This window comes from Oratosquilla oratoria, chromosome 31 (genome assembly GCF_046742065.1).
Source record: "Oratosquilla oratoria isolate Oo_2021 chromosome 31, ASM4674206v1, whole genome shotgun sequence".
Taxonomy (NCBI): domain Eukaryota; kingdom Metazoa; phylum Arthropoda; class Malacostraca; order Stomatopoda; family Squillidae; genus Oratosquilla; species Oratosquilla oratoria.
Genome location: NC_134807.1, coordinates 44,161,965 through 44,187,159, shown reverse-complemented (window position 1 = coordinate 44,187,159; position 25,195 = coordinate 44,161,965). Strand labels below are relative to the sequence as shown.

The window sequence follows — 25,195 nt, the reverse complement described above, 5'->3', positions numbered from 1 at the left end:
ATATATATATATTATATATGTAATATATATTTGTATATACAGTATACACATCAAATGTGTACCAATAGGACTTATTCTAACTTCAAGGATAAAACAAGTGCAATTATGTGTGTTCCAAGGCTGTTCTTTTATGGAAAATTGCTTCATGATACAGAAAACTGCTCAAAGTCCAATCAAGGAATGATCACTTTTTGACCTATGATCCAGGCAAATATTTTTCTTTCTGACCTAATGTATCCTGTATCCAGAACTGTGAGAACCAAATTGTGGACTGGACCTTGATTGCAGCAATTATATGACTTAAGTCTAACAGCAATGGAAGAGGAAGATACAACCCTTACTTCATCCAATGCAAAGTATTTTCTCAGCTTTTATTTGAGGTATAGTTTGTGTAAGAGGAGTAGCATACTCCCACTTAAAGTGATAATAAAGATACTAACATTCATTTCTTAATCTATATTAAACACTTAACTTGTGACAGACTTGATCAAACTGCTATTTGGACAACTTGTACAATTAACATTTGTACAATTTCATTTTTTAATGATATATTTTTTCTAAACATGATAATTGCAAATGAGACTTCTCAAACACTATGATGTCAGTGGCTGGCTATAAATTCACTTGTTCTCATTACATAGTTTTGTATTTCATAGAATTTGCTGAAGTTGACATTTTCTTAGTTGTCCAAATGCTTACATACACTCTTAGTACAGATTTGTTGCATGACTACATATATACATAGTAGTGTTTACTACCACACACACAACAATATGTACTACCAGTCATTCAGCAGTTACACTTAGACAAATATATTTTTCATAAAATAATCTATTTTCTATATTTCATTATTTATGTTGGATTCCTAAGACTTACTATGATAACAATATTTATCACCAAATTTAAATTGAGTTTTTCTGAGTATTTAGCTTATTCTTAATTAAATTTTGTAGCTTTCATAATACAGTTTATACATACCAGTAATGAATGAAGTACTGAGGGAGGCTACCAACTACACATTGAAAATATGACTGGTCATGCTCATGTATCCAGTGAGCATCTAATGTGCATAACTATGTTCAATAGTGGATAAGTTGAGCTATAGATGAAGTGGTCTTTCTGAAATGGTATGAGTGTATAGGTATGAGAATCCTTTGATCAAATGATCAATCCATTGCCCCAGTTCTCTCTTGCAGGAGACTTGCGGCCCTTAGGACACCTGCATACACTCAATCCTATTCCACCACTTATAAGCCACACACTAATTTTTTGTAGTAGGCCCCAAGGTTGACTCAGATACACGAAATTCAGTATCTTGGTTCCATGGCAGGGTTATCAATTCCAAACTTGCCTTCATGTAGGATGAAATGTGAGTGTGTGGCTAGGAGTTCACGGCGAGCATCTGGGTCACCAGGACCCCAGAGTTTGGAAGGTCGACCTAATTCATTCAGTTTCTGTAACATAATAAAAAAAATTATTGTATGGCATTATAAACTTACTCAGAATGAAAATGTAATTAAGATGATTCTGGTTACACTAAAAATTTCTTATATACCAATGTGAACAAGTATAATGGAAATATAAAATACAGATACCTATTCTTGACAGACCTATTCTTGAATGTTATAACCAAGACAAAAAATATATCTTAACCCACAGAAATTATATAATACACATACAAGGGGGGTAGCCAAAAAGAAAAAGGCATAAAATCATTCCCACCCATTCCATCCCTGAATACACTCCACACCCCTCACCCTCCCTCCCATCTTAGCACCTCCTGAATGACGGGTCATCCCTGCACCTTGTCCACTGCCCTGGGTCATAAGCAGTGTCGCAAGACACAGCACATCCACAGCAAGGCCACTTCATTAAATCGGCTACCCCCCCTCTCCGTCCCCCCATTGCATAAAATGAGAGGACGGGGAGAAATCCCTTCGGGCTGCGTCAAATTTTGCTCACACATACTACCTCACCCCCCATCCACCCGCCCATTCCACCTCATGCAATCACAACATCATCCATATACAACCATTCTCCATTCACCCCTGTCTTCTGTCCTCTCCCATCCTTCCTCAACAGACATTCCCCTCTTCCCCAAAGCCCCCTTCACCCCATCCATCCACCTCATCCTAAGACGTCCCCTCATGTTCACTCCCTCCACATCTGCCTTCCACACCTCTTTTACTAGTCTTTCTTCACTCATTCTTTCCATGTGTCCAAACCATCCTAATATTCCTTCACCAACCCTATCTCCCAAATCCTTTTCCACCCCTGTTCTCCTCCTCACCTCCTCATTTCTCATTCTATCTAGCCTAGTAACCCCCATCATACTTCTCAGACACCTCATCTCAAACACATTCAAACTCCTTCTCTCTTCTTCTCTTATGTTCCATGTTTCTGTCCCATACAGTGGTGTTGGCACAATCACTCCTTCATACAGTCTCCTCTTAGCATCCATTCCCAAATGTCTATTCCTCATTACACTCTTTAATCCACCAAGGCATTTACTCGCTGATAAATCCAAAGAGAATCCCAAAGAATTCTATAGTTACAGTAGAGATAAAAAGGTTGTTAGGAATCACATTGGTCCACTATTATCTGCTGACGGTCAACTTGAATATTCAAATGAAGGAATGTGTAATATCTTAAACAATTATTTTAGCTCGGTATTCGTACACGAAACACCTCAAAAAGAATTCCAAACTGAAACCTGTGAAAAGTCTAGGGTAAACTTACTCACTACGGTAAATATAACAAAAGAAAAAATTAAAAGGTGTATAGACAAACTCAAAGTTAATAAAACACCAGGGCCTGACGGTTGGCATCCAAGAATCTTAAAGGAAATGAAAAATGAGATTGTTGTTCCATTAGAAATTATTTTCAAGAAATCCATCATATCCCGAGATGTCCCAAGAGAATGGAAGCTAGCTAACGTTACTCCCATATTCAAAAAAGGTGACAAAAAGAAACCAAATAACTATAGGCCTATAAATTTGACTTCAATCATAGGAAAAATAATGGAAACTATCATCAGAGATGCTATCGAACATCATTTAGAAAGTAACCGTTTGATAAATGATAGCCAGCATGGTTTCAGACGGAAACGTTCTTGCGTGACTAACTTACTTGAATTCTACAACACAGTTATCTCGAATTATGACAAAAGAAACAATATAGATTTAATATATCTAGACTTTGCAAAAGCTTTTGATACCGTCCCACACGAAAGACTACTTACTAAATTAGCTTTGCATGGAATAAGCGGTAGCCTATTAGGTTGGACTAGTAATTGGTTGAATGGTCGAAAACAGAGAGTTGTTTTAAATGGAAAAATTTCTGGATGGAAAAGTGTTGCAAGTGGAGTTCCTCAGGGTTCCGTTCTTGGGCTACTTCTATTCATAGTATATATAAATGATATAGACCATGGACTAAAATCTACCGTTTCCAAATTTGCTGATGATACAAAACTGTGCAGAGTGGCAAATGATCACTCAAACCAATAAGATATTCAAGAAGATTTAGATAAATTACAGCAATGGTCTGAAAAGTGGCTAATGAAATTTAACACAAGTAAATGCAAGGTAATGCACATAGGTAAAAATAACAGTAAGTACGATTACAAGTTATTTGGAAATTCGTTAACAAAAGTGGATAGTGAAAAAGATCTCGGCGTAATTATCAGTAACGACCTCAAATCATCCAAGCAGTGTATTTCAGCCTCTGAGAAAGCAAATAAGATTCTGGGACTGATTGTGCGATCTTTTGATTTCAAAAGTCCATCACTCATTAACAAGCTATATAAATCGTTAGTTCGTCCACATTTGGAATATGCTGTTTCCGTATGGTCACCGAATCTCATTAAAGACATTGACAGACTGGAAAAAGTACAACGGCGACCCACAAAACTGATTCCAAATATCAAAAATAAATCATACAAAAATCGACTAAAACATATGAATCTGTTTTCCCTAAAAAAGCGTAGACTCAGAGGTGACTTGATACAGGTCTTTAAAATTCTAAAGGGAATTGACAACATCAAAAGTGACCAAATTTTTACATTGAATGAGAATCAGACAAGAAACAATGGTCTCAAACTGTCCGGAAATAGATTCAATTTGGAAGTAGGTAGAAACAACTTTGCCAACCGTGTAGTTAATGAATGGAATAAACTTACTGCACAGGTAGTGCAATGTAGTTCAGTTTGAAGCTTTAAGAATCATTTAGATAAATACCTAAGTAAGATGCTGTAATGATTATAATTTATCTTATATTATTTGTTTTTGTTTTGTTATCATTTGTCTGTCTGATTTTCATTTATTATTAGTTATATGTCAATTTATTATTATTTACTATTTACCTGTTTGTTTATTATTTAACTATACCTATGCACTTATTTATGTATTTTATTTGTTATTTACATTATCATAGTTTTTATTTATTATTTTATTATTAATATGATTTTTTTTTCCGCATCCAACCTAGATATGGATCAAAAGGTCTACTGTCGGCATGCTCCACCTTTGTAATCCTTTGTAATCCTTCTCTCAATCTACATTCTACCTCCACTTTCACTCCACCTTTCCCTGCCACATTTGCACCCAAGTATCTAAAACTATCCACTTCCTCCAGTCGCTCTCCCTTAATGCTCACTTCCAGTCTACTGCCACTTTCAACCCTTGTACATCTCATCACCTTACTTTTACCCACATTTATCTTTAGCTTTCTTCTATCACATACTCTCTCAAACTCTGCCACCAACTTCCTCAATCCCTCCTCCGATCCTGCCACAAGCACCTCCCACTTTTCTCTATTTTCTTTAACCATCTCCAATCCCTTGCCCACTACCCTTGCATTTACCTCTCGCACCACCCCATCCATGTATAAGTTGAACAGCCAGGGCGACATAACGCATCCTTGACGAAGTCCCACCTTTACCTTGAACCACTCACTCTCTCCATTTCCAATCCTGACACAAGCTCTACTATTCTCATAAAAACTCTTGACAGCTCCCAGAAGCTTTCCTCTTATCCCGTATATCTGCATAACCTCCCACAGTGCCTTCCTGTCTACCCTATCATAAGCCTTTTCCAGATCCATAAAAGCCCAAAAAACATCCTTCCCCTTTCCTATATCTTTCTCACATATGTCTTACCACAAAGATCTGATCTACACAACCTCTACCTGTCCTAAATCCACACTGTTCCTCACCAATTACTCCTTCTGTTCCTCTCCTAATCCTCTCAATCAAGATCCTCCCATAACCCTTCCCAACTACACTTAACAAGCTAATCCCTCTGAAACTACTACATTCACACTTGTCCCCTTTTCCCTTGTAAAGAGGAACTATACAGGCACTCCTCTAGTCCTCCGGCACTCTACCCTCTCTCCAGCAAACATTAAATAACCTCACCAAACAGTCCACCATCACTGTACCTCCCTTTTTCAGACATTCCGCATGGCATCCATCCAGACCAGGTGCCTTACCTGCTTTCATCATCTTAACAACTGCCTTCACTTCATCCTTCCTTATTTCTCCTCCATTCTCCTCATTCATCACTCTCATTTTCTTCGCACTTCCCACTGCAACAATCTTTCCTTCCCTATCCTCCTTCACATTTAGCAACTCCCTAAAATATTCTGCCCATCTTCCCCTTCCTGCCTTCTCTTCCATTATCATCTCTCCATCTGCACCTTTTACCTTTTCTTCTCTACTTGATTCTCCTCCTCCTCTCTTAATTTCTTTCCAAAACATCTTTTTATTACTTTCAAAATTTTCTGTCAAACTCTTACCCCATTTCACATCTGCTCTCCTCTTTGCAACCTTTACCTTTTGCTTTACTTCTCTTTTCTTTTCTTTGTACCTCTCATATGACTCCCTCGTCCTATTTTGTAACCAATCTGTGAAAGCTCGCTTCTTCTCTTCTACAACCTTCTTTGTTTCCTCATCCCACCATTCACTACCCTTTCTTCTATTTCCCCCTGTCCGTCTTGTTCCACACACCATACTTGCATACTTTATGACTCCCTCCTTGAAACATCCCCATTCCTCCTCCACACCCAGCTCTACTCTACCCTTTACTCCTTCCCACTCCTCCTTCAGCTTCTTTCCGTACTCTTTCTCCTTTTCCTTCTCATTCAAAAAGTTCACTCTAAGAACCTCCCTACATTTTGTCCCTTTCCTCTTCCTCCATCTATCCTCCACTTTCAACTTACCTTCCACCAAAAAAATTATCTGATATTCCCCCACCCTCTCCCCTTAGCACATGTACATCCTTAACTCTTCCTATCATAATCCTATTTACCACTACATAATCCATTAACGCTCTATCTACCACCCTTCCCTCCACCACCCTCTCCCATGTGTACTTATGCTTGACTCTCTTCCAAAACACTGTATTTGCTATCATCAACTCTCTTTCTAGACACATTTCCACCATCAACTCTCCACTACGATTCTTTCCTGGAACTCCACATTTCCCAACCACTCCATCGATTGGACCATTTCCCACCCTAGCATTAAGGTCTCCCAGTACTATCACATTGACATTTCTTCCCAAATCCTCTATGCACTCATTTAGATCTATCCAAAAGGCCTCCCTTTCTTCTACACTCTTCTCACTGCCAGGCCCATATGCACTTACAAAGACCCACATCTCCTTCCCCAGTTTCACCTTCATCCACATTATCCTTGAGGAAACCTCCTTCCACTCCACTACCCATTTACCTATCTCTTCACTTACTAGAATAGCCACCCCTTCCCTCCCTCTCCCTCTCTTCACTCCTGATAACCTCCCAGCTACACTCCCAAACTTACACTCACCCTTCCCTTTCAACTTAGTTTCACTCAAAGCCAACACACCATCTTTCTTCTCACAAACATACTACCTATCTCTTCCCTTTTACTCTCATCTGTACCACATCCACGCACATTAAAAGACCCAAACCTTAGGGTGTTGGTCCGAGGATTTCCAGCCCCTCTTATGCCTTCTTTTTTTCTTTTAGGAATTTCCCCTGTGGGGCTACAAGGAGAAGGATGCCTAGTCCCAATCCCCGTCCCTTTCTTCACACCACTTACGATCCAAGTGGGAATACTTGGTGGCAGTATTCTTTTCCCCCACCACAGGGAATTCCCCCATCACAGAAAAGGAATACTCAGAGAAATGGTACAGGACAGCAACAAGGGGTTGGAGGACAGCATAACGGAGGGACAGTCGTAGTATAAAAGTGTCATCATTTCTCTATGAACAGAGTTTTCCTCTATCATAGACAAAATGATGTGTGGCTCTGGTCCGTAGGGGCGCCCCATATAGACCCTAAAGTATCAACTGCATGCTACTTTGCCACAATAACAGCAGCAAAGTAGCATTCACTGTGCAAGACTCACTTAATCTAATAACTAGGCATCTTATGTAGGTAACTGCATCAAATCTCAATTTATTTACCTTTCACTCATTCTCTTTTACTCCTGAGTAATAATAAATACAGATGTGATCAAACTGGTTCACAGAATCTGGGGGTAACTCATGTAGAACTACAGAAAAATATATATAATCAAGATGTCAACACCAGCATCCTCGTGTACCCACTCATGCCTCATGATGCCTACATAGGTGTCATTGTAGTGAAGTGGTTAATTCTACTGAAAGATCTTGCACCCCATTACAGTATCTGTTTTCCTTGCTCTGCTAAGTAGTGCATTTCTGTATCTCACCGATAGTCTAGTCTACTTGGACTTACTATTTGACTCACTTTAACACTTTGATCTTTAAGAGCTTCATCAGGTTAAACTGATGTGATCCAACATGAACACATTTTCCCACCCCATCTTGGTCACACTATCCATAGTCTTATCATCCTAGAGTGGTCACTATATAAGAATATTATATTTATCTGTGTAACCAGACCCCTGCCAAAGGACACTAAGTTCTCTTAGGGTTCAAGCTGTGGAGCCATAGTCAAGTGTGGCAGTTGGAACCTTTACTGAATAATTTATTGAATCCTGTCAATCTCTAGAAGTATTTTCTGAACTAACCACTGGTCTTAACAGTCTTACCTAAAAGTGCCTGTAGGAGCAATCTAGATATAAAGTTTCCTTCCTTGATTACCACTTATTTTGGCAGTCAGGGCTATCATGAAAACCTGTGTTGAACTCACCCCGGTGACGAGAGCCTTGAAGGTGACCAATATTGCAAAGAGTGGAATGAAGCCTACAGAGATGGCTGCTAGGGCCCATCCAATATAGATGGCCCAATCTGGATATTCTATGCCATTATACGTGGGGTTTTCCCATACTACAGCTGAGTAAATGAATATAACCTGTAGAAATGATGAAATATAAGTTAATTACTTTTAAGGACTACTTACTTCACATGTATTTATGTAAAATAAAATTGTTATGATAAGTGTTTAACATAAGGAATTTCTCCTGAAGATTTTTCTTAAGCCTTCTCTGTAAATGAACAAATGCTGACAACTAACTTTAGATCTGAATACTTATATTGAAATATCACACATGCATAAGTATGTTGATACCTGGATACATAAAATGAATATGTCAATACAGGGGGTCCTCAAGCTATGATGGAAATCAATTCTTATGCCATGCTGTACACCAATTTTCAGTGTAGGTTAGAACTAGCCTAAGTAGGCAGCTACAGTATGTCACTTACCTGTGCTAATGCTATAGTACTGTAGTCATAAACTAGGACATAAAAATATAACCACTATACCTATAAAAAACACATGGAGGACATACAGTAAATAAAATATTATGATAAAAAGATAAAAGAAAAGAAAAGGAAAAAGGATAAAACAAAATAGTAAAGGGAAATGTATAGAAACAGGCACTGCCAATGTTGTAACCACAAAACAGCAGAAGTCAAAACCATCATAAGCTGAGGACTCCCTGTATTCAACTTGATGGCTTGCAGTCACTTTTAATAATTTAGGTACATCAAATGATCATAGTTATGCAACCAAACTTCTAGGAGCTAGTTATTGCAATGGTGTAATTTCATTCAGTATGCTAACTAATTTACAGAAAAATATACAAAATGCTTAAATCTATATTTGCATAACTCAATTCAAGGTTGGTGACATCTTTTGATAGTGACTGTTAGTTAATACATTGTAGATACAAACAAATGATTAAGCTTACTCCAAGTGTGACAGGAGCCACAAACACCCAACACACTTTCCAGTACATAGATGGAGAGTAATTTAACATGAATTTTAAGTCATCAGAGAATCTTCTAACTCCATAAATCCAATGAATTCCAATAAGTTCAAAGATAGAAATAAGTAAAACGCCAACTCCACCAAAGTTATCCATAAGCTTGAAGATGTACTGCCCAGTCTGCAATATAAATAAAAAGAGAAGAGTTGGCAATCAGATAATTAGCTTAAGTTTCATTTGGTTTATTATGAGTTAAAAAACACAAAATTTCACCATTAAACAAACTAAGGAATTCATTCCGTCAGTTGGCCATACCGTTGAGCAGAGTGGAAGTGCAATGAAATAGCAAGAGATGCAGGTGAGTGCTGTAATCAGAACCTTGTAAGCTCGAGTTCTTGGGAATGTATCGTAGATTGCTGTCAAGCAGGTTTCTAATAGGCCAAACTACAATGCAAAAGACAAAACAAATGATAAAAAATTAAACCTTGAACTTGGTGGTGTTGTGCATAATAACTTTATCATATCATCTCATTCAAGATTAGATATTAGCCTAAAATCACCTCGGAATCTAAGCCAAGTGTGAAGAGCATGAAGAAGAATAGGCCTGCCCAGAGCTGTGGAATTGGTAAACTGCGACTGATAGCCTCAGGATATGCAATGAAGGCTAAGCCAGGACCTGAAAATTATCAAAGATCAGTAACTTAAAGATGAATAAAAGAAATATAGGGACACAAAAACTAAGAAAGAAGAAGAAATGCCAAAATTCTGGATAGAATCAGTGATCTTAAATTAAATTTAGCACAGAAATTTTGTTTCCAAGAGGATGATACATACATATATATAACAAAGGCTTTTTCCCCCTACATGGGGGTAGCCAAAAAGAAAAAGGCATTGAAACCACTCCCACCCATTCCACTCTCCTCCCTCCCTCTTATCTTGGCACCTCCTGGATGACAGGTCATCCCTGCATCCTGTCCACTCCCCTGGGTCAGAAGCAGTGTCTCAAGACACAGCACATCCACAGCAAGGCTGCTGATGATGAAATCCTAATTCTATGGTTTAGAAATTATTACAAAATCTGCCCTCCCCAGAATCTCCAAAATATCATTTAGATTATGCCTAGCTTGGCTAAAACATATCTATATCATGAGGTCCAAATTACTGAAAAACGAGTTCAACAAAATAATTAACAAATTCAAAAAACTATATTTCCCATTAGGGATACTTATGAAGTAAAAAAGAAAAGGCCATTCATATGACTTAATCATAGTATCATTATCCTCCAGTTTTTCCATTATCTATATATTTTTTTTTCTTCCTTCATATTTTCTTTTTCTTTTGTTAGGAGATCAAATTCTGATTTTTGTTTAAGTTGGGTGCTGCTGCTCTAAGTTTCTAGATCTTGGAACTTGGATTCATGAAATGAAACCTAGGCAAGGAGGGGTTGATTTCTCTGAGAATTTTAAAGTAACAAAAAGATATTTTGGAAGGAAGTGAAAAAAGAGTGGAAGGAATGAGTGCAGAAAGATTAGCAAAAAGCATGTAAAACAGAGGTGGATGGAGTGAATTTGAGGGGACAACCAAATATGAGATGGATGGATGGGGTGGAATGTCTGTTGCTCAAAGAAGGATCAAGGCAGGGGGTAGGTATTGTTGGAGTATGGTTGTGCATGGATGATATTTTGGCACAGCCTGAAGGGATTTCACCCCAACTTTCATTTTTTGCATGAGGGGACAAGGCAGGAGGGTTACTGAGTATGTGAAGTGGCCCTGCTCTGGATGTGCAGTGTCTTGTTGCACTAATTTTGACCCAGATAGTGGGGAGGAGATAGGGATGACTCTTCATCCACATGGAGCTAAGATGAGAGGAAAACAATAGGTGATGGATGGGAGTGGAATGAGTGGGAGTGGGTGTGTGGTTTGGCTGGCTACCTCCCTTAAAAGGGGGAAGAGGCCATTGGTATATATACAAATAAATACTCTGATACTAACAGAGTTTACATGGTTGTATTGGTTCAAATCAAAATATATCCATATATATATATATATATATATATATAGATACATCCGTATCAGATAATTCTTATGGCTGTCACATGTAGGACTCAAACCTACTGCTCAGGGGACATTAAGACAACTGTGCAGTGCTTTAACCCTCTTGACTACTGAGACTTAAAAGTCTCAGAACTTGGAGCCATACTGGTTCCAGAGATTAGGAAAGATCACTCTTTGCGACCCCCTTTCCTTTCTCACCCAAGACCCGAGTCCACCTGTAGGATGAGATAAAGACCAGAATAAGTCCCTTTCACACTTTGCTATTGTAACTACGTGAGAAATTCGCTGGTGGACAGCGACATCAATCAGATCATTTTTATGGCCATCGCATGCAGGAGTCAAACCTACTGCTCAGGGGCCATTTAGACAACTGTGTAGTGCTTTAACCCTCTTGACTACCAAGACTTAAGAATCTCGGAACTCAAAGCTATACTGGTTCCTCAGATTAGGAAAGATCACTCTCTGCAACCCCATTTCCTTTTCACCCAAGACCCAAGTCCACCCGTAGAAGTGGGTAAAGAACAGAACAAATCCCTTTCATGCTTCGCCATGGTAACTACATGAGAAATTTGCTAGTGGACAGAGACATCAATCAGACGCTTTTTATTGCAATCCCGTGCAGGACTCGAACCTACTGCTCAAAGACCATTAAGACAGCCATGAAAATTATCTGATTGATGTCGCTGTCCACTAGCAAATTTCTCACGTAGTTACAATTGCAAAGTAAGAAAGGGACTGGTTCTGGTCTTTACCCCCTCCTACGAGCGGACTTGGCTCTTGGGTGAAAAAGGAAATGGGATCACAGAGAGTGATCTTCCCTAATCTCTGGAAATAGTATGGCTGCGAGTTCCAAGACTTTTAAGCCTCAGTAGTTGAGAGGGATAAAGCGCTGTACAGCTGTCTTAACGGCCCCTGAGCAATAGGTTCGAGTCCTGCACAAAACAGCCATAAAAATGATCTAATTGATGTTGCTCCACTAGCAAATTTCTCACTTAGTTATAATAGAGAAATGTGAAAGGGACTTGTTACAGTCTTTACCCTTTCTACAGGTGGACCTGGGTCTTGGGTGAAAAAGGAAATGGGATCACAGAGAGGGATCTTTCCTAATCTCTGGAACCAGAGTAGCTGTGAGTTCCGAGACTTTAAAATCTCAGTAGTCGAGAGGGATAAAGCACTGCACAGTTGTCTTAACCACCTCTGAGTAGTAGGTTCGAGTCCTGCATGCAATGCAATAAAATTGATCTGATTGACATCGCTGTTCACTAGTGAATTTCTCATGTAGTTACAATGGCAAAGCATGAAAGGGACTTGTTCTGGTCTTTACCCCTCCTATTGGTAGACTTGGGTCTTGTGTGAAAAAGGAAATGGGGTCACAGAGAGTGATCTTTCCTAATCACTGAAACCAGTATGTCTCCAAGTTCCGAGACTTTTAAGTCTCGGTAGCCAAGAGGGTTAAAGCACTGTACAGTTGTCTTAATGGCCCCTGAGTGGAAGGTTTGAGTCCTGCATGTGATGGCCATAAAAATGATCTGATTGATGTCGCTGTCCCCTAGCGAATTTCTCACATATATATGTATATATATATATATATATATATATATATATATATATATATATATATATATATATATATATATATATATATATATATTTATATATATATATATATTTAGGGCGCAGGTTCTCCTTGATACACACTGAGTTAAACACCACAGCATTGTCACAATTGTTAATCTTCTTTCTAATATTTTCAATCCTTCTCACTATAGTTCTGACTTTGGGAGGATGATCGAAAATCAATTGTCCAAAGTTCTCCATTTTAATAACAGATGACGTTTCGACTTCACAGAGTCATTATCAAAATAATTACATTTATCACAACACAATTACACAGAACACAACAATTACATTTTTCCGAACTGAACTGTGCGACGTCTTTCCATATGCATAGAAAGACTTACAGTGGAGAGTGGCTTGATGACCTAGATGATCTGACCCGACTTGATCGCCTATGGAGAGGGGGAGGGGGAGAGGGAGGGGCGGTAGGCGATGCGAGAGGGACGGACATACTTCCACCATTGGTGGGATTATTTCTCACATGTCTTGATGAGCTATTGAACAAGGGAATGGCAGTAATCATATTGGATTGTATATTAATGCTAGGAGCCCATTCCCTGATATACATAGCCTCTAGCATCCTTAATTCTCTTACATCATTACATTGAGTAACTACTTCAGTGTTGTTAACAATGGTTGCTCTATCGAGGGAAGACTGGTGTTCGTGCTGAAAATGATTTTTTATGGCTCCCTGTTGGAGGTGGAGTGTTAGGCGACGGCTGAGACTACAGGTCGTAAACCCAACGTATGCACATTTATGGAACGCGCAGTTTCCAGTTTTGCAGTCGAATTTATACACCACATTGGTTTTTGACAGAGTCCCAGGTGCCATGAAGAGCATACCTTAATTGCCCGCACAGTTCAGTTCGGAAAAATGTAATTGTTGTGTTCTGTGTAATTGTGTTGTGATAAATGTAATTATTTTGATAATGACTCTGTGAAGTCGAAACGTCATCTGTTATTAAAATGGAGAACTTTGGACAATTGATTTTCGATCATCCTCCCAAAGTCAGAACTATAGTGAGAAGGATTGAAAATATTAGAGAGAAGATTAACAATTGTGACAATGCTGTGGTGTTTAACTCAGTGTGTATGTATATATATATATATATATATATATATATATATATATATATACACACACACACACACACTTCAACGAATGGACGGCTTAGAAGACGTTCTGAAGAGAATTGAAGTTTGTGGATCCCAACGCAAAGAGAAGTGCCTATTGTATTTACAGGGTGGGGGGAAATTGCTCGTGGAGTAGTAGGAAAGTAGGGAAAGAGGAAAGGGGGAGGGATTACTGAGGGAAATGGAAGGAAATGAGGAAGGGGTAGACTTGGCCCAGGCAGACAGGCGAAAGGTAAACAAAAGGCCCCCCGACCAGGTGAGCGACGATGAAATGTCTAATAAAAACGTAAAGATTAGAATTATAGATAAGAGCAATACAGTAGAAAGTGACTGACAAGACTAGAAGAGAAGGTCGATAAGATGATCGAGGACTTGGAGCGTAGGTTCGGTCATGTTAACAATATTATACGGAGAGTGACTGACAAGTGACTGACAAGACTAGAAGAGAAGGTCGATAAGATGATCGAGGACTTGGAGCGTAGGTTCGGTCATGTTAACAATATTATACGGAGAGTTGAAAAATTGGAAGAACTAGAGAAGGCGAACAAAAACTTAACTAAGGAAATTGAAGAATTAAAAAAACAGTTAAAAGAAGTAAAAGAGGAGAATAAAGTCTTAAAGGAGAATAATAAGGAGAACAAGGAGGGTTGGAAAAAAATTCAAGAAAATAGCAAAGTTGCATTCACTGACATAATCAGACAGCAAATGAATGAACAAACTGAAAACTCAGTTATTAAAGTGATGAGACAGAAGGAGAATATAGTAAGAGACTTAGCAGACAAAAAGAAATGTATAATTATATTAGGAATGGAAGAGAAACATAACCCAGATAGAACCACAGGAATCAAAGAGGAAAATGAAAAAGTAAGAAATTTACTAGAATTAGTTCAGGAAGATGAACCAGAAATAATGAAACAAATCGAAGAGAAATTCAGGCTAGAGAATTATAGTACAGACAAGACCAGACCAATTAAGATTAAATTCAGGTCACAAACTACGGCTGACAATATCTTATCCAAAACAGGGAAACTAGCAACAAGTGAACAATATAAAAAGGTATGGATAAAAAGGGAAATGAATAAAGAGGAAAGAGAGGAAGAAAAACAGAAAAGACTTGAAGCAAAGGAAAAAAACGAGATAAGAACGGAGTCAGAAAAAGAGAGATTCTATTGGAGAGTAGTGAATATGAAACTAAAGAAAGTCGACATACAAGAGAAAAACAAAAGGGAAACAGAGAACACAATGAAAGCAGAAAACTAAGAGTGTCTTACACAAATATAGATGGATTAATAACAGGATTGAATGAGCTGAATGATTATTTGAAAGAAAAAGAACCAGACATATAGGGAATTGTAGAAACAAAATTAAAAGGTCCACTACCACCCAACAGTGTAGGACATGATGCATATAATTATTGGATTAGAAACAGAGTGAAAAAGGAAGGGGGTGGAGTTATGTTCCTGACTAAGAAGGATATAAACGTGAAGTGTGTCACATATGGAAAGAATACAGTAGAGATGATAATGATGGAAGTAGAATACAGAGATAAGAAGAACAGAAAGTTTGTGATAAATTATGTGCCCCCGAAAACAGCCTCATGGGAAGAGAGTGAACATAAAAGTATGTTAGAGGACACAAAGATAACATTAAACAAGATAATGGAAGAGGGAGGAAAAATAGTTATGATGGGCGACTTCAATTGCAAAGAAATCTGCTGGGAAGAAATGACAGTAAAGGGTGGAGACGGCTCATGGGGAAACGCTCTACTTGAGATGGTTACTGACCATACAATGACACAATGGATACAGGAGAACACTAGGTATAGAAATGAAGAAGAGCCATCGAAACTAGACCTAGTAATTACATCCGAACCTAGAATAGTGGACAAAATTGAATATAAAACACCAATAAGTAAAAGTGACCACATATTGATTGAACTGGAACTTAATGAAGAAAAATATATGAAAAGAAATGAACAATATAGAAAAGGAAGAATGATGTATGAAAAAACAAACTTTGATAAAATAAGAGAATTCTTTCAAAAGGAAAACTGGGAAGAAACATACAAAGAAGAAACAACAGTAGAAGAGAAATGGAATATTTTGACAAACATTTACAAAAAAGGAGTGGAAAAGTATGTCCCAAGACAAAAACAAGAAAAAGAATATGTAAAATGCTGGTACAACAAAAGCTGTAGGGAGCTAAAAGACAAAAGAGACAAAGCCTGGACCAGATGGAAAAAAGACAGAGGACCTGAAAAATGGAAAATATATACTTGTTATAGAAATGAATATGTACAAAAGTGCAGAGGAAAAGAGAAAATATGAAAAAGATATCATAGAAAAGTGTAAAGATCAACCAAAACTATTCTACAGATTTGTAAACAATAAACTGAAAAACAAACAAGACTTGGAGAAATTAAGACAGGAGGGAGTTGAATACACTGAGGAAATGGAAATGGCAGAAATTATGAACAAACATTTTAAATCAGTGTTTACAAGGGAGAACATACAACCTGAAGAGATTGAATGGAAAGAGAAAGTCCCCCCTATGGAAGAAATAGAAGTAACAAAGAATGAAATATTAACACACTTGAGTAATCTTGATGTCAGAAAATCGCATGGACCAGATGAAATAGCAAACTGGATTTTGAAAGAATGCAGGAATGAACTGGCAGACAAAATACATAGCATAATAAATAGTTCCTTGAAAGAAGGAAAAGTTCCAGAAGATTGGAAAAAAGCAAATATAGTACCTATATATAAAGGAGGAAATAAAGAAGAACCTACCAACTATAGACCAGTCTCTCTAACAAGTACAATAGCAAAAATTTGTGAAAGAATTATCAAAAGTAGATGGGTAAAATATTTAGAAAAAAACAATGTGCTAAATCCAAGGCAATTTGGATTCAGACAAGGACGATCATGCGTCACCAATTTAATATGTTTCTATTCAAGGCTAATAGATATAATACAAGAAAGAGATGGATGGGCGGACTGTGCATTTTTAGATCTAAAGAAAGCTTTTGACAAAGTACCACATAAGAAGTTGCTTAAGAAATTAGAAACTGAAGGAGGAATACAGGGCAAACTACTAAATTGGATGGAGGACTTTTTGCAAGAAAGAAAAATGAGAGTAGTGATAAGAAACCAGCACTCAAAATGGGATGAAGTAATAAGCGGTGTTCCGCAGGGAACAGTTCTGGCCCCAATAATGTTTGCTATATATATTAATGATATGGATGAAGGAATTGAAAGCTATATTCATGAGCTTCTTTGCAGATGATGCAAAACTACTGAAAAGAGTGAAAACTGAAGAAGATTGTGAATCACTACAGAGAGATCTAAATAAAGTACAGGAATGGAGTAGGAAGTGGGAGATGGAGTTCAATACAAAAAAGTGTAGTATAATGGAATTTGGAAAAAGTAAAAACAGAATAACAGGAGCATATAAATTGGGAGAAGAAGGAATAAAAAAAGTAGAAAATGAGAAGGACCTGGGAGTCATTGTTATGAATAATATGTCACCTGAGAAACATATAAATAAGATTTTTGGAGAAACATATAATTTAATAAGAACAATCAAAGTTGCATTTACATACCTGGATGAAGAAATGGTGAAGAAAATCCTAATCACCCTGATAAGACCAAGATTGAAATATGCAGCAACGATATGGTCACCAAGTACAAAAAAATGTATAAAAAAACTTGAAAGAATACAAAGAGCAATTACAAAATTGGCACCAACACTCTCAAAACTATCATATGAAGAGAGACTAGAAAAACTTGAACTACAGACACTAGAGCAAAGAAGAGAGAGAGGAGATTTGATAGCTATTTACAGAATCATGAAAGGAATAGAAATTACTGATAGAGAGAATCTGATCAAATGGGATGACAGAAATACAAGAGGACACGGAAAGAAAATAAAAAAAGACAGCTATAGAAGAGATTTGAAAAAGAACAGCTTTCCTCACAGAGTAATAGACAGTTGGAACAAGTTAGATGAGAAAGTGGTGTGTGCAAAAACAATACATGAATTTAAAAATAGTTTAGATAAAATGAGATATGAAGACGGGACCCCACGAGCATAACTCCCCTTCCCGTAAAATACAACTAGGTAAATACAACTAGGTAAATACACACCCTTTCAACCGAATGGGTGGCGAGAACTGGTGTTCCAAAGAAAAAGGAAAAACTACGTGGATCTCAGCATTCAGGAAGTGCCTTTTGTATTTATAGGGAAGGGGAGTGCTCGTGGAATAGTGGGGAAGTGATAGGGAAGGAGAAGGGAAGGGACATTGAGGGAAATGGAAGGAAATGAGGAAGGGGAGGACTTAGTCCAGGAGTCCAGACGGCTGGTAAACAAACGCCGAACGGACGACTTGGATTTCGATGATGGGACTAACAAAATTGTAAAGATCAGAAACATAGATAAGAACAGTTCAATGGAAGGTGAGGATAATAATTTCCAAGGATTTAATGAGGGGGCGGCGGATACCAACCTCCCCCGACTGGCAAAACTGGAGGAAAAAACTTGAAAAAATGACTGAGCACTGGGAGGTTAGGTTTGGCAAAATGTCAAAAATTGCCGAGAGAGTTGAAAAATTGGAAGAACTAGAGAAGGCGAACAAAAACTTAACTGATGAAATAGAAGACCTAAAAAGACAGTTAAGAGAAGTAAAAGTGGAGAATGAAGAATTAAAGAGGAATAATAAAGAAAACAAAGAGGCCATAGCTAAAGAAGCTAAGAGTTGGAAGACAATCCAAGAAGACAATAAAGTTTCATTCACTGACATAATTAAACAGCAAATGAAAGAACATACTTAAGACTCAGTTATTAAAGTGATGAGACAGAAGGAGAATATAGTAAGAGAATTAGCAGATAAAAAGAAATGTATAATTATATTAGGAATGGAAGAGAAACACAACCCAGATAGAACCACAAGAATCAAGGAGGAAAATGAAAAAGTAAGCCGATTACTAGAATCAGTTCAGGAAGATGAACCGGAAATTATGAAGCAAATCGAAGAGAAATTTAGACTCAGAAAGTATAGTACAGATAAGATCAGACCAATTAAGATTAAATTCAGGTCACAAACAACGGCAGAGAATATCTTATCCAAAACAGGGAAACTAGCAACAAGTGAACAATATAAAAAGGTATGGATAAAAAGGGAAATGAATAAAGAGAAAAGAGAGGAAGAAAAACAGAAAAGACTTCAAGCTAAGGAAAAAAATGAGAACAGAACGGAGTCAGAAAAAGAGAGATTCTATTGGAGAGTAGTAAATATGAAACTAAGGAAATTCGACATACAAGAGAAAAACAAAAGGGAAACAGAGAACACAATGGAAGTGGCAGAAAACTAAGAGTGTCTTACACAAATATAGATGGATTAATAACAGGATTGAATGAGCTGAATGATTATTTGAAGGAAAAAGAACCAGACATAATGGGAATTGTAGAAACAAAATTAAAAGGTCCACTACCACCCAACAGTGTAGGACATGATGCATATAATTATTGGATTAGAAACAGAGAGACAAAGCAAGGGGGTGAAGTTATGTTCCTGACTAAGAAGGATATAAACGTGAGGTGTGTTACATATGGAAAGAATACAGTAGAGATGATTATGATGGAAGTAGAAGACAGAGATAAGAAGAACAGAAAGTTTGTGATAAATTATGTGCCTCCGAAAACAGCCTCGTGGGAAGAGAGTGAACATAAAAGTATGTTAGAGGACACAAAGATAGCATTAAATAAGATAATGGAAGATGGAGGAAGAATAGTTATGATGGGCGACTTTAATTGCAAAGAAATCTGCTGGGAAGAGATTGTTGTTGTTGTTGTTGTCGTTCCCTAGACTGTCTGTCCGAGCAGTCCTGTCTCCCCAAGGAATGCCATAGCCGAAACTGGGTTTTCCCACAAATCCTTTATAGAGTGTATGTTGTGTTGTTTGCGTGCATGATTGTGTATAATGCAGTCTTCCATTATGTGTTGTATGGTATGGGGTAAAGTGTTACATCCTGGGCAGCTGTTCACAATGCGGTCATCCAGCCTCTTCTGGTAGCTTAGAAGTGCTGGGTGGTGACCGCACCGCAGTCTGGCCAAGTGGACTCTGTCCTTTCGTGGGAGAGAGGATTCAGAAGGGTGGATATCAGGGGGTCTGGCATGCAGCAGTGTGTTGTCTTTCAGTGTGTTAATGGAGCGGTGAGTGATATAATTATGAATATGTTTCCGGAGGCTGGTGTTTGGTGGTTGTGGAGGAAGAGAAGAGAGTATCTGTGCGTGATAAAGGTCTTTGGGTGTTGTTTTAATGTTTCTTGGTGTGTGTGGGTGTTCTGCTATGTAGTGTAGCGGGTGTAATGTGTTTGTGGTGGCTGCGGCAAGTGTTTGTGTGCCTCTCATGTCGAGGTGGTCCTTGACTTTGAGGACTTTTGTTTCATGGTGTAAATGGTCTGTAGGTATTGTATTTGTGCAGCCTGTAATTGTTTTTAGGGCTTTGTTTTGTATGATTTGAAGGGTGTTGTGGTGTGTCTCACTGAGATTAGGAGCCCATGCAGGACTCGCATAATTCAACACTGAGCGTATGCATTGTTTGTATATTGTTATATTAGTTTCTTTGTTTTGTCCAAATGTTGTTCCAGTGATTGACTTAAGGGCGTTAAGTCTGGGTGTACATTTGTTTTTTATGTTTGTGATGTGTTGTTTGAAAGACATGGATGTATCGTATGTTACACCAAGAATTTTCGGTGTGTTTGTGTGTGGTATTAGAGTGTTGTTGATGTAGAGATGAGGTATGTATTTGTGTTCTTTTGTCCAGTTGGTGAGAAGTGTTGCTGTAGATTTGGTTGGAGCTATTTTGAGTCTGTTTGTGATGAACCATGTGTTGAGTGTGTCAAGGTATGGCTGGATTATTTCTGCAGCTTTGTCTGTGTTACGATGTGTGCATGTGATTGTTATGTCGTCTGCGTAGGAAGAGATTTGTATTTCTGAGGTGTCTGGCGTTGGTAAGTCATGCATGTATAGATTAAAAAGTGTGGGAAGCTGGGAAGAGATGACAGTAAAGGGTGGAGACGGCTCATGGGGAAACGCTCTACTTGAGATGATTACTGACCATACAATGACACAATGGATACAGGAGAACACTAGGTATAGAAATGAAGAAGAACCATCAAGACTAGACCTAATGATTACATCTGAACCTAGAATAGTGGACAAGATTGAATATAAAACACCAATAAGTAAAAGTGACCACATATTGATTGAACTGGAACTTAATGAAGAAAAATATATGAAAAGAAATGAACAATATAGAAAAGGAAGAATGTATGAAAAAATAAACTTTGATGAAATAAGAGAATTCTTTCAAAAAGAAAACTGGGAAGAAATTTACAAAGAAGAAACAACAGTGGAAGAGAAATTGAATATTTTGACAAAAATTTACAAAAAAGGAGTGGAAAAGTATGTCCCAAGACAAAAACAAGAAAAAGAATATGTAAAATGCTGGTACAACAAAAGTTGTAGGGAGTTAAAAGACAAAAGAGACAAAACTTGGACCAGATGGAAAAAAGACAGAAGACCTGAAAAATGGAAAATATATACTTGTTATAGAAATGAATATGTACAAACGTGCAGAGAGGAAAAGAGAAAATATGAAAAAGATGTCATAGAAAAGTGTAAAGATCAACCAAAACTATTCTACAGATTTGTAAACAATAAACTGAAAAACAAACAAGACTTGGAGAAATTAAGACAAGGGGGAGTTGAATACACAGAGGAAATGGAAATGGCGGAAATTATGAACAAACATTTTAAATCAGTGTTTACAAGGGAGAACATACAACCTGAAGAGATTGAATGGAAAGAGAAAGTCCTCCCTATGAAAGAAATAGAAGTAACAAAGAATGAAATATTGAAACAATTGAGTAATCTTGATGTCAGAAAATTGCATGGACCAGATGAAATAGCAAACTGGATTTTGAAAGAATGCAGGAATGAACTGGCAGACAAAATACATAGCATAATAAACAGTTCCTTGAAAGAAGGAAAAGTTCCAGAAGATTGGAAAAAAGCAAATATAGTACCTATATATAAAGGAGGAAATAAAGAAGAACCTACCAACTATAGACCAGTCTCTCTAACAAGTACAATAGCAAAAATTTGTGAAAGAATTATCAAAAGTAGATGGGTAAAATATTTAGAAAAAAACAACGTGCTAAATCCAAGGCAATTTGGATTCAGACAAGGACGATCATGCGTCACCAATTTAATATGTTTCTATTCAAGGCTAATAGATATAATACAAGAAAGAGATGGATGGGCTGATTGTGCATTTCTAGACCTAAAAAAAGCTTTTGACAAAGTACCACATAGGAAGTTGCTTAAGAAATTAGAAACTGAAGGAGGAATACAGGGCAAACTGCTAAATTGGATGGAAGACTTTTTGCAAGAAAGAAAAATGAGAGTAGTGATAAGAGACCAACACTCAAAATGGGATGAAGTAATAAGCGGTGTTCCGCAGGGAACAGTTCTGGCCCCAATAATGTTTGCTATATATATTAATAATATGGATGAAGGAATTGAAAGCTATATGAGCTTCTTTGCAGATGATGCAAAACTACTGAAAAGAGTGAAAACAGAAGAAGATTGTGAATCACTACAGAGAGATCTAAATAAAGTACAGGAATGGAGTAGGAAGTGGGAGATGGAGTTCAATACAAAAAAGTGTAGTATAATGGAATTTGGAAAAAGTAAAAACAGAATAACAGGATCATATAAATTGGGAGAAGAAGGAATAAAAAAAGTAGAAAATGAAAAGGACCTGGGAGTCATTGTTATGAATAATATGTCACCTGAGAAACATATAAATAAGATTTTTGGAGAAACTTATAATCTAATAAGAACAATCAAAGTTGCATTTACATACCTGGATGAAGAAATGGTGAAGAAAATCCTAATCACCCTGATAAGACCAAGATTGGAATATGCAGCAACGATATGGTCACCAAGTACAAAAAAATGTATAAAAAAACTTGAAAGAATACAAAGAGCAATTACAAAATTGGCACCTACACTCTCAAAACTATCATATGAGGAGAGACTAGCAAAACTTGAACTACAGACACTAGAGCAAAGAAGAGAGAGAGAAGATTTGATAGCTATTTACAGAATCATGAAAGGCATAGAAATTACTGATAGAGAGAATCTGATCAAATGGGATAACAGAAATACAAGAGGACACGGAAAGAAAATTAAAAAAGACAGCTATAGAAGAGATTTGAAAAAGAACAGCTTTCATCACAGAGTAATAGACAGTTGGAACAAGTTAAATGAGAAAGTGGTGTGTGCAAAAACAATACATGAATTTAAAAATAGTTTAGATAAAATGAGATATGAAGATGGGACACCACGAGCATAACTCCCCTTCCCGTAAAATACAACTAGATAAATACACACTTCAATGAACGGACGGCTTAGAGGACGTTCTGAAGAAAAAGTGAAATTTCGTGGATCCCGAAGCAAAGGAAGTACCTATTGTATTTACAGGGTGGGGGGAAATTGCTCGTGGTGTAGGGGTAAGTGAGGAAAAAGGAGAAGGGGAGGGATTACTGAAGGAAATGGAAGGAAATGAGGAAGGTGAGGACATGGCCCAGGCAGGCAGACGCCATGTAAACAAAAGAGGTCCGGACCAATTTAGCGACGACGAAATGTCTAACAAAAATGTAAAGATTAGAAGTATAGATAAGAGCAATACAGTAGAAGGTGATGAGAATATTTTCCAGGGATTTAAAGAGGGTGGGTGGGACACGTTAACAACATTGTGCAGAGGGTTGAAAAATTGGAAGAACTAGAGAAGGTGAACAAAAACTTAACTAAGGAAATTGAAGAATTAAAAAAACAGTTAAAAGAAGTAAAAGAGGAGAATAAAGTCTTAAAGGAGAATAATAAGGACAACAAGGAGGGTTGGAAAAAAATCCAAGAAAACAGCAAAGTTGCATTTACTGACATAATCAAACAGAAAATGAAAGAACAAACTGAAGACTCAGTTATTAAAGTGATGAGACAGAAGGAGAATATAGTAAGAGACTTAGCAGACAAAAAGAAATGTATAATTATATTAGGAATGGAAGAGAAACATAACCCAGATAGAACCACAAGAATCAAAGAGGAAAATGAAAAAGAAATTTACTAGAATTAGTTCAGGAAGATGAGCCAGAAATAATGAAACAAATCAAAGAGAAATTCAGGCTCGGGAAATATAGTACAGACAAGACCAGACCAATTAAGATAAAATTCAGGTCACAAACGACGGCAGAGAATATCTTATCCAAAACAGGGAAACTAGCAACAAGTGAACAATATAAAAAGGGAAATAAATAAAGAGGAAAGAGAGGAGGATATAAGGAAAAGACATGAAGCTAAGAAAAAAAACGAGACCAGAACGGAGACAGAAAAACAAGAATTCTACTGGAGAGTAGTGAATATGAAATTGAAGAAATGGAACATAAAAGAGAGAAACACAAAAGAAACAGAGAATACAATGGAAATAACAGAAAGTTAAGAGTACCCTACACAAATATAGATGGATTAATAACAGGACTGAATGAACTGAACAAATATCTGAAAGAAAAAGATCCGGACATAATGGGAATTGTTGAGACAAAATTAAAAGGCCCACTACCACCCAACAGCATAGGACACAATGCATATAATTATTGGATTAGAAACAGAAAGATAAAACAAGGGGGTGGAGTTATGTTCCTGACTAAGAAGGATATAAACGTGAAGAGAGTCACATATGGGAAGAATAGAGATGATTATGATAGAAGTAAAAGATAGAGATGAGAAGAGCAGAAAGTTTGTGATAAATTATGTGCCCCCAAAAACAGCCTCATGGGAAGAGAATGAACATAAAAGCATGTTAGAAGACACAAGAGTAACACTAAACGAGATAATGGAAGATGGAGGAAGAATAGTTATGATGGGCGACTATAATTGCAAAGAAATATGCTGGGAGGAGATGACCGTAAAGGGTGGAGAAGACTCATGGGGAAGTGTTCTACTTGAGATGATTATTGACCACACAATGACACAATGGATCCAAGAGAACACTAGGTATAGAAATGAAGAAGAACCATCGAGACTAGACCTAATAATTACATCAGAACCTAAAATAGTGGAAAAGATAGAATACCAGGCACCATTAAG

General features: G+C 37.4%; 1 protein-coding gene across 4 annotated transcripts in view; it reads right to left on the bottom strand.

Annotated features, from left to right (window-relative positions):
• Positions 1-441: 441 nt before the first annotated feature.
• Positions 442-25,195, bottom strand: part of LOC143041531 (sodium- and chloride-dependent glycine transporter 2-like) — a 98,806-nt gene continuing 74,052 nt past the window's right edge. For all 4 annotated transcript variants that reach the window (XM_076213517.1, XM_076213518.1, XM_076213515.1 and 1 more), the window contains 5 exons: positions 9,739-9,854; positions 9,494-9,622; positions 9,161-9,358; positions 8,158-8,319; positions 442-1,454 (listed from right to left, as the gene is read on the bottom strand). In XM_076213517.1, the coding sequence (XP_076069632.1) occupies positions 1,308-1,454; positions 8,158-8,319; positions 9,161-9,358; positions 9,494-9,622; positions 9,739-9,854 (752 nt within the window). In that variant the 3' untranslated portion in view covers positions 442-1,307. The remainder of the gene's footprint in view (positions 1,455-8,157; positions 8,320-9,160; positions 9,359-9,493; positions 9,623-9,738; positions 9,855-25,195) is intronic.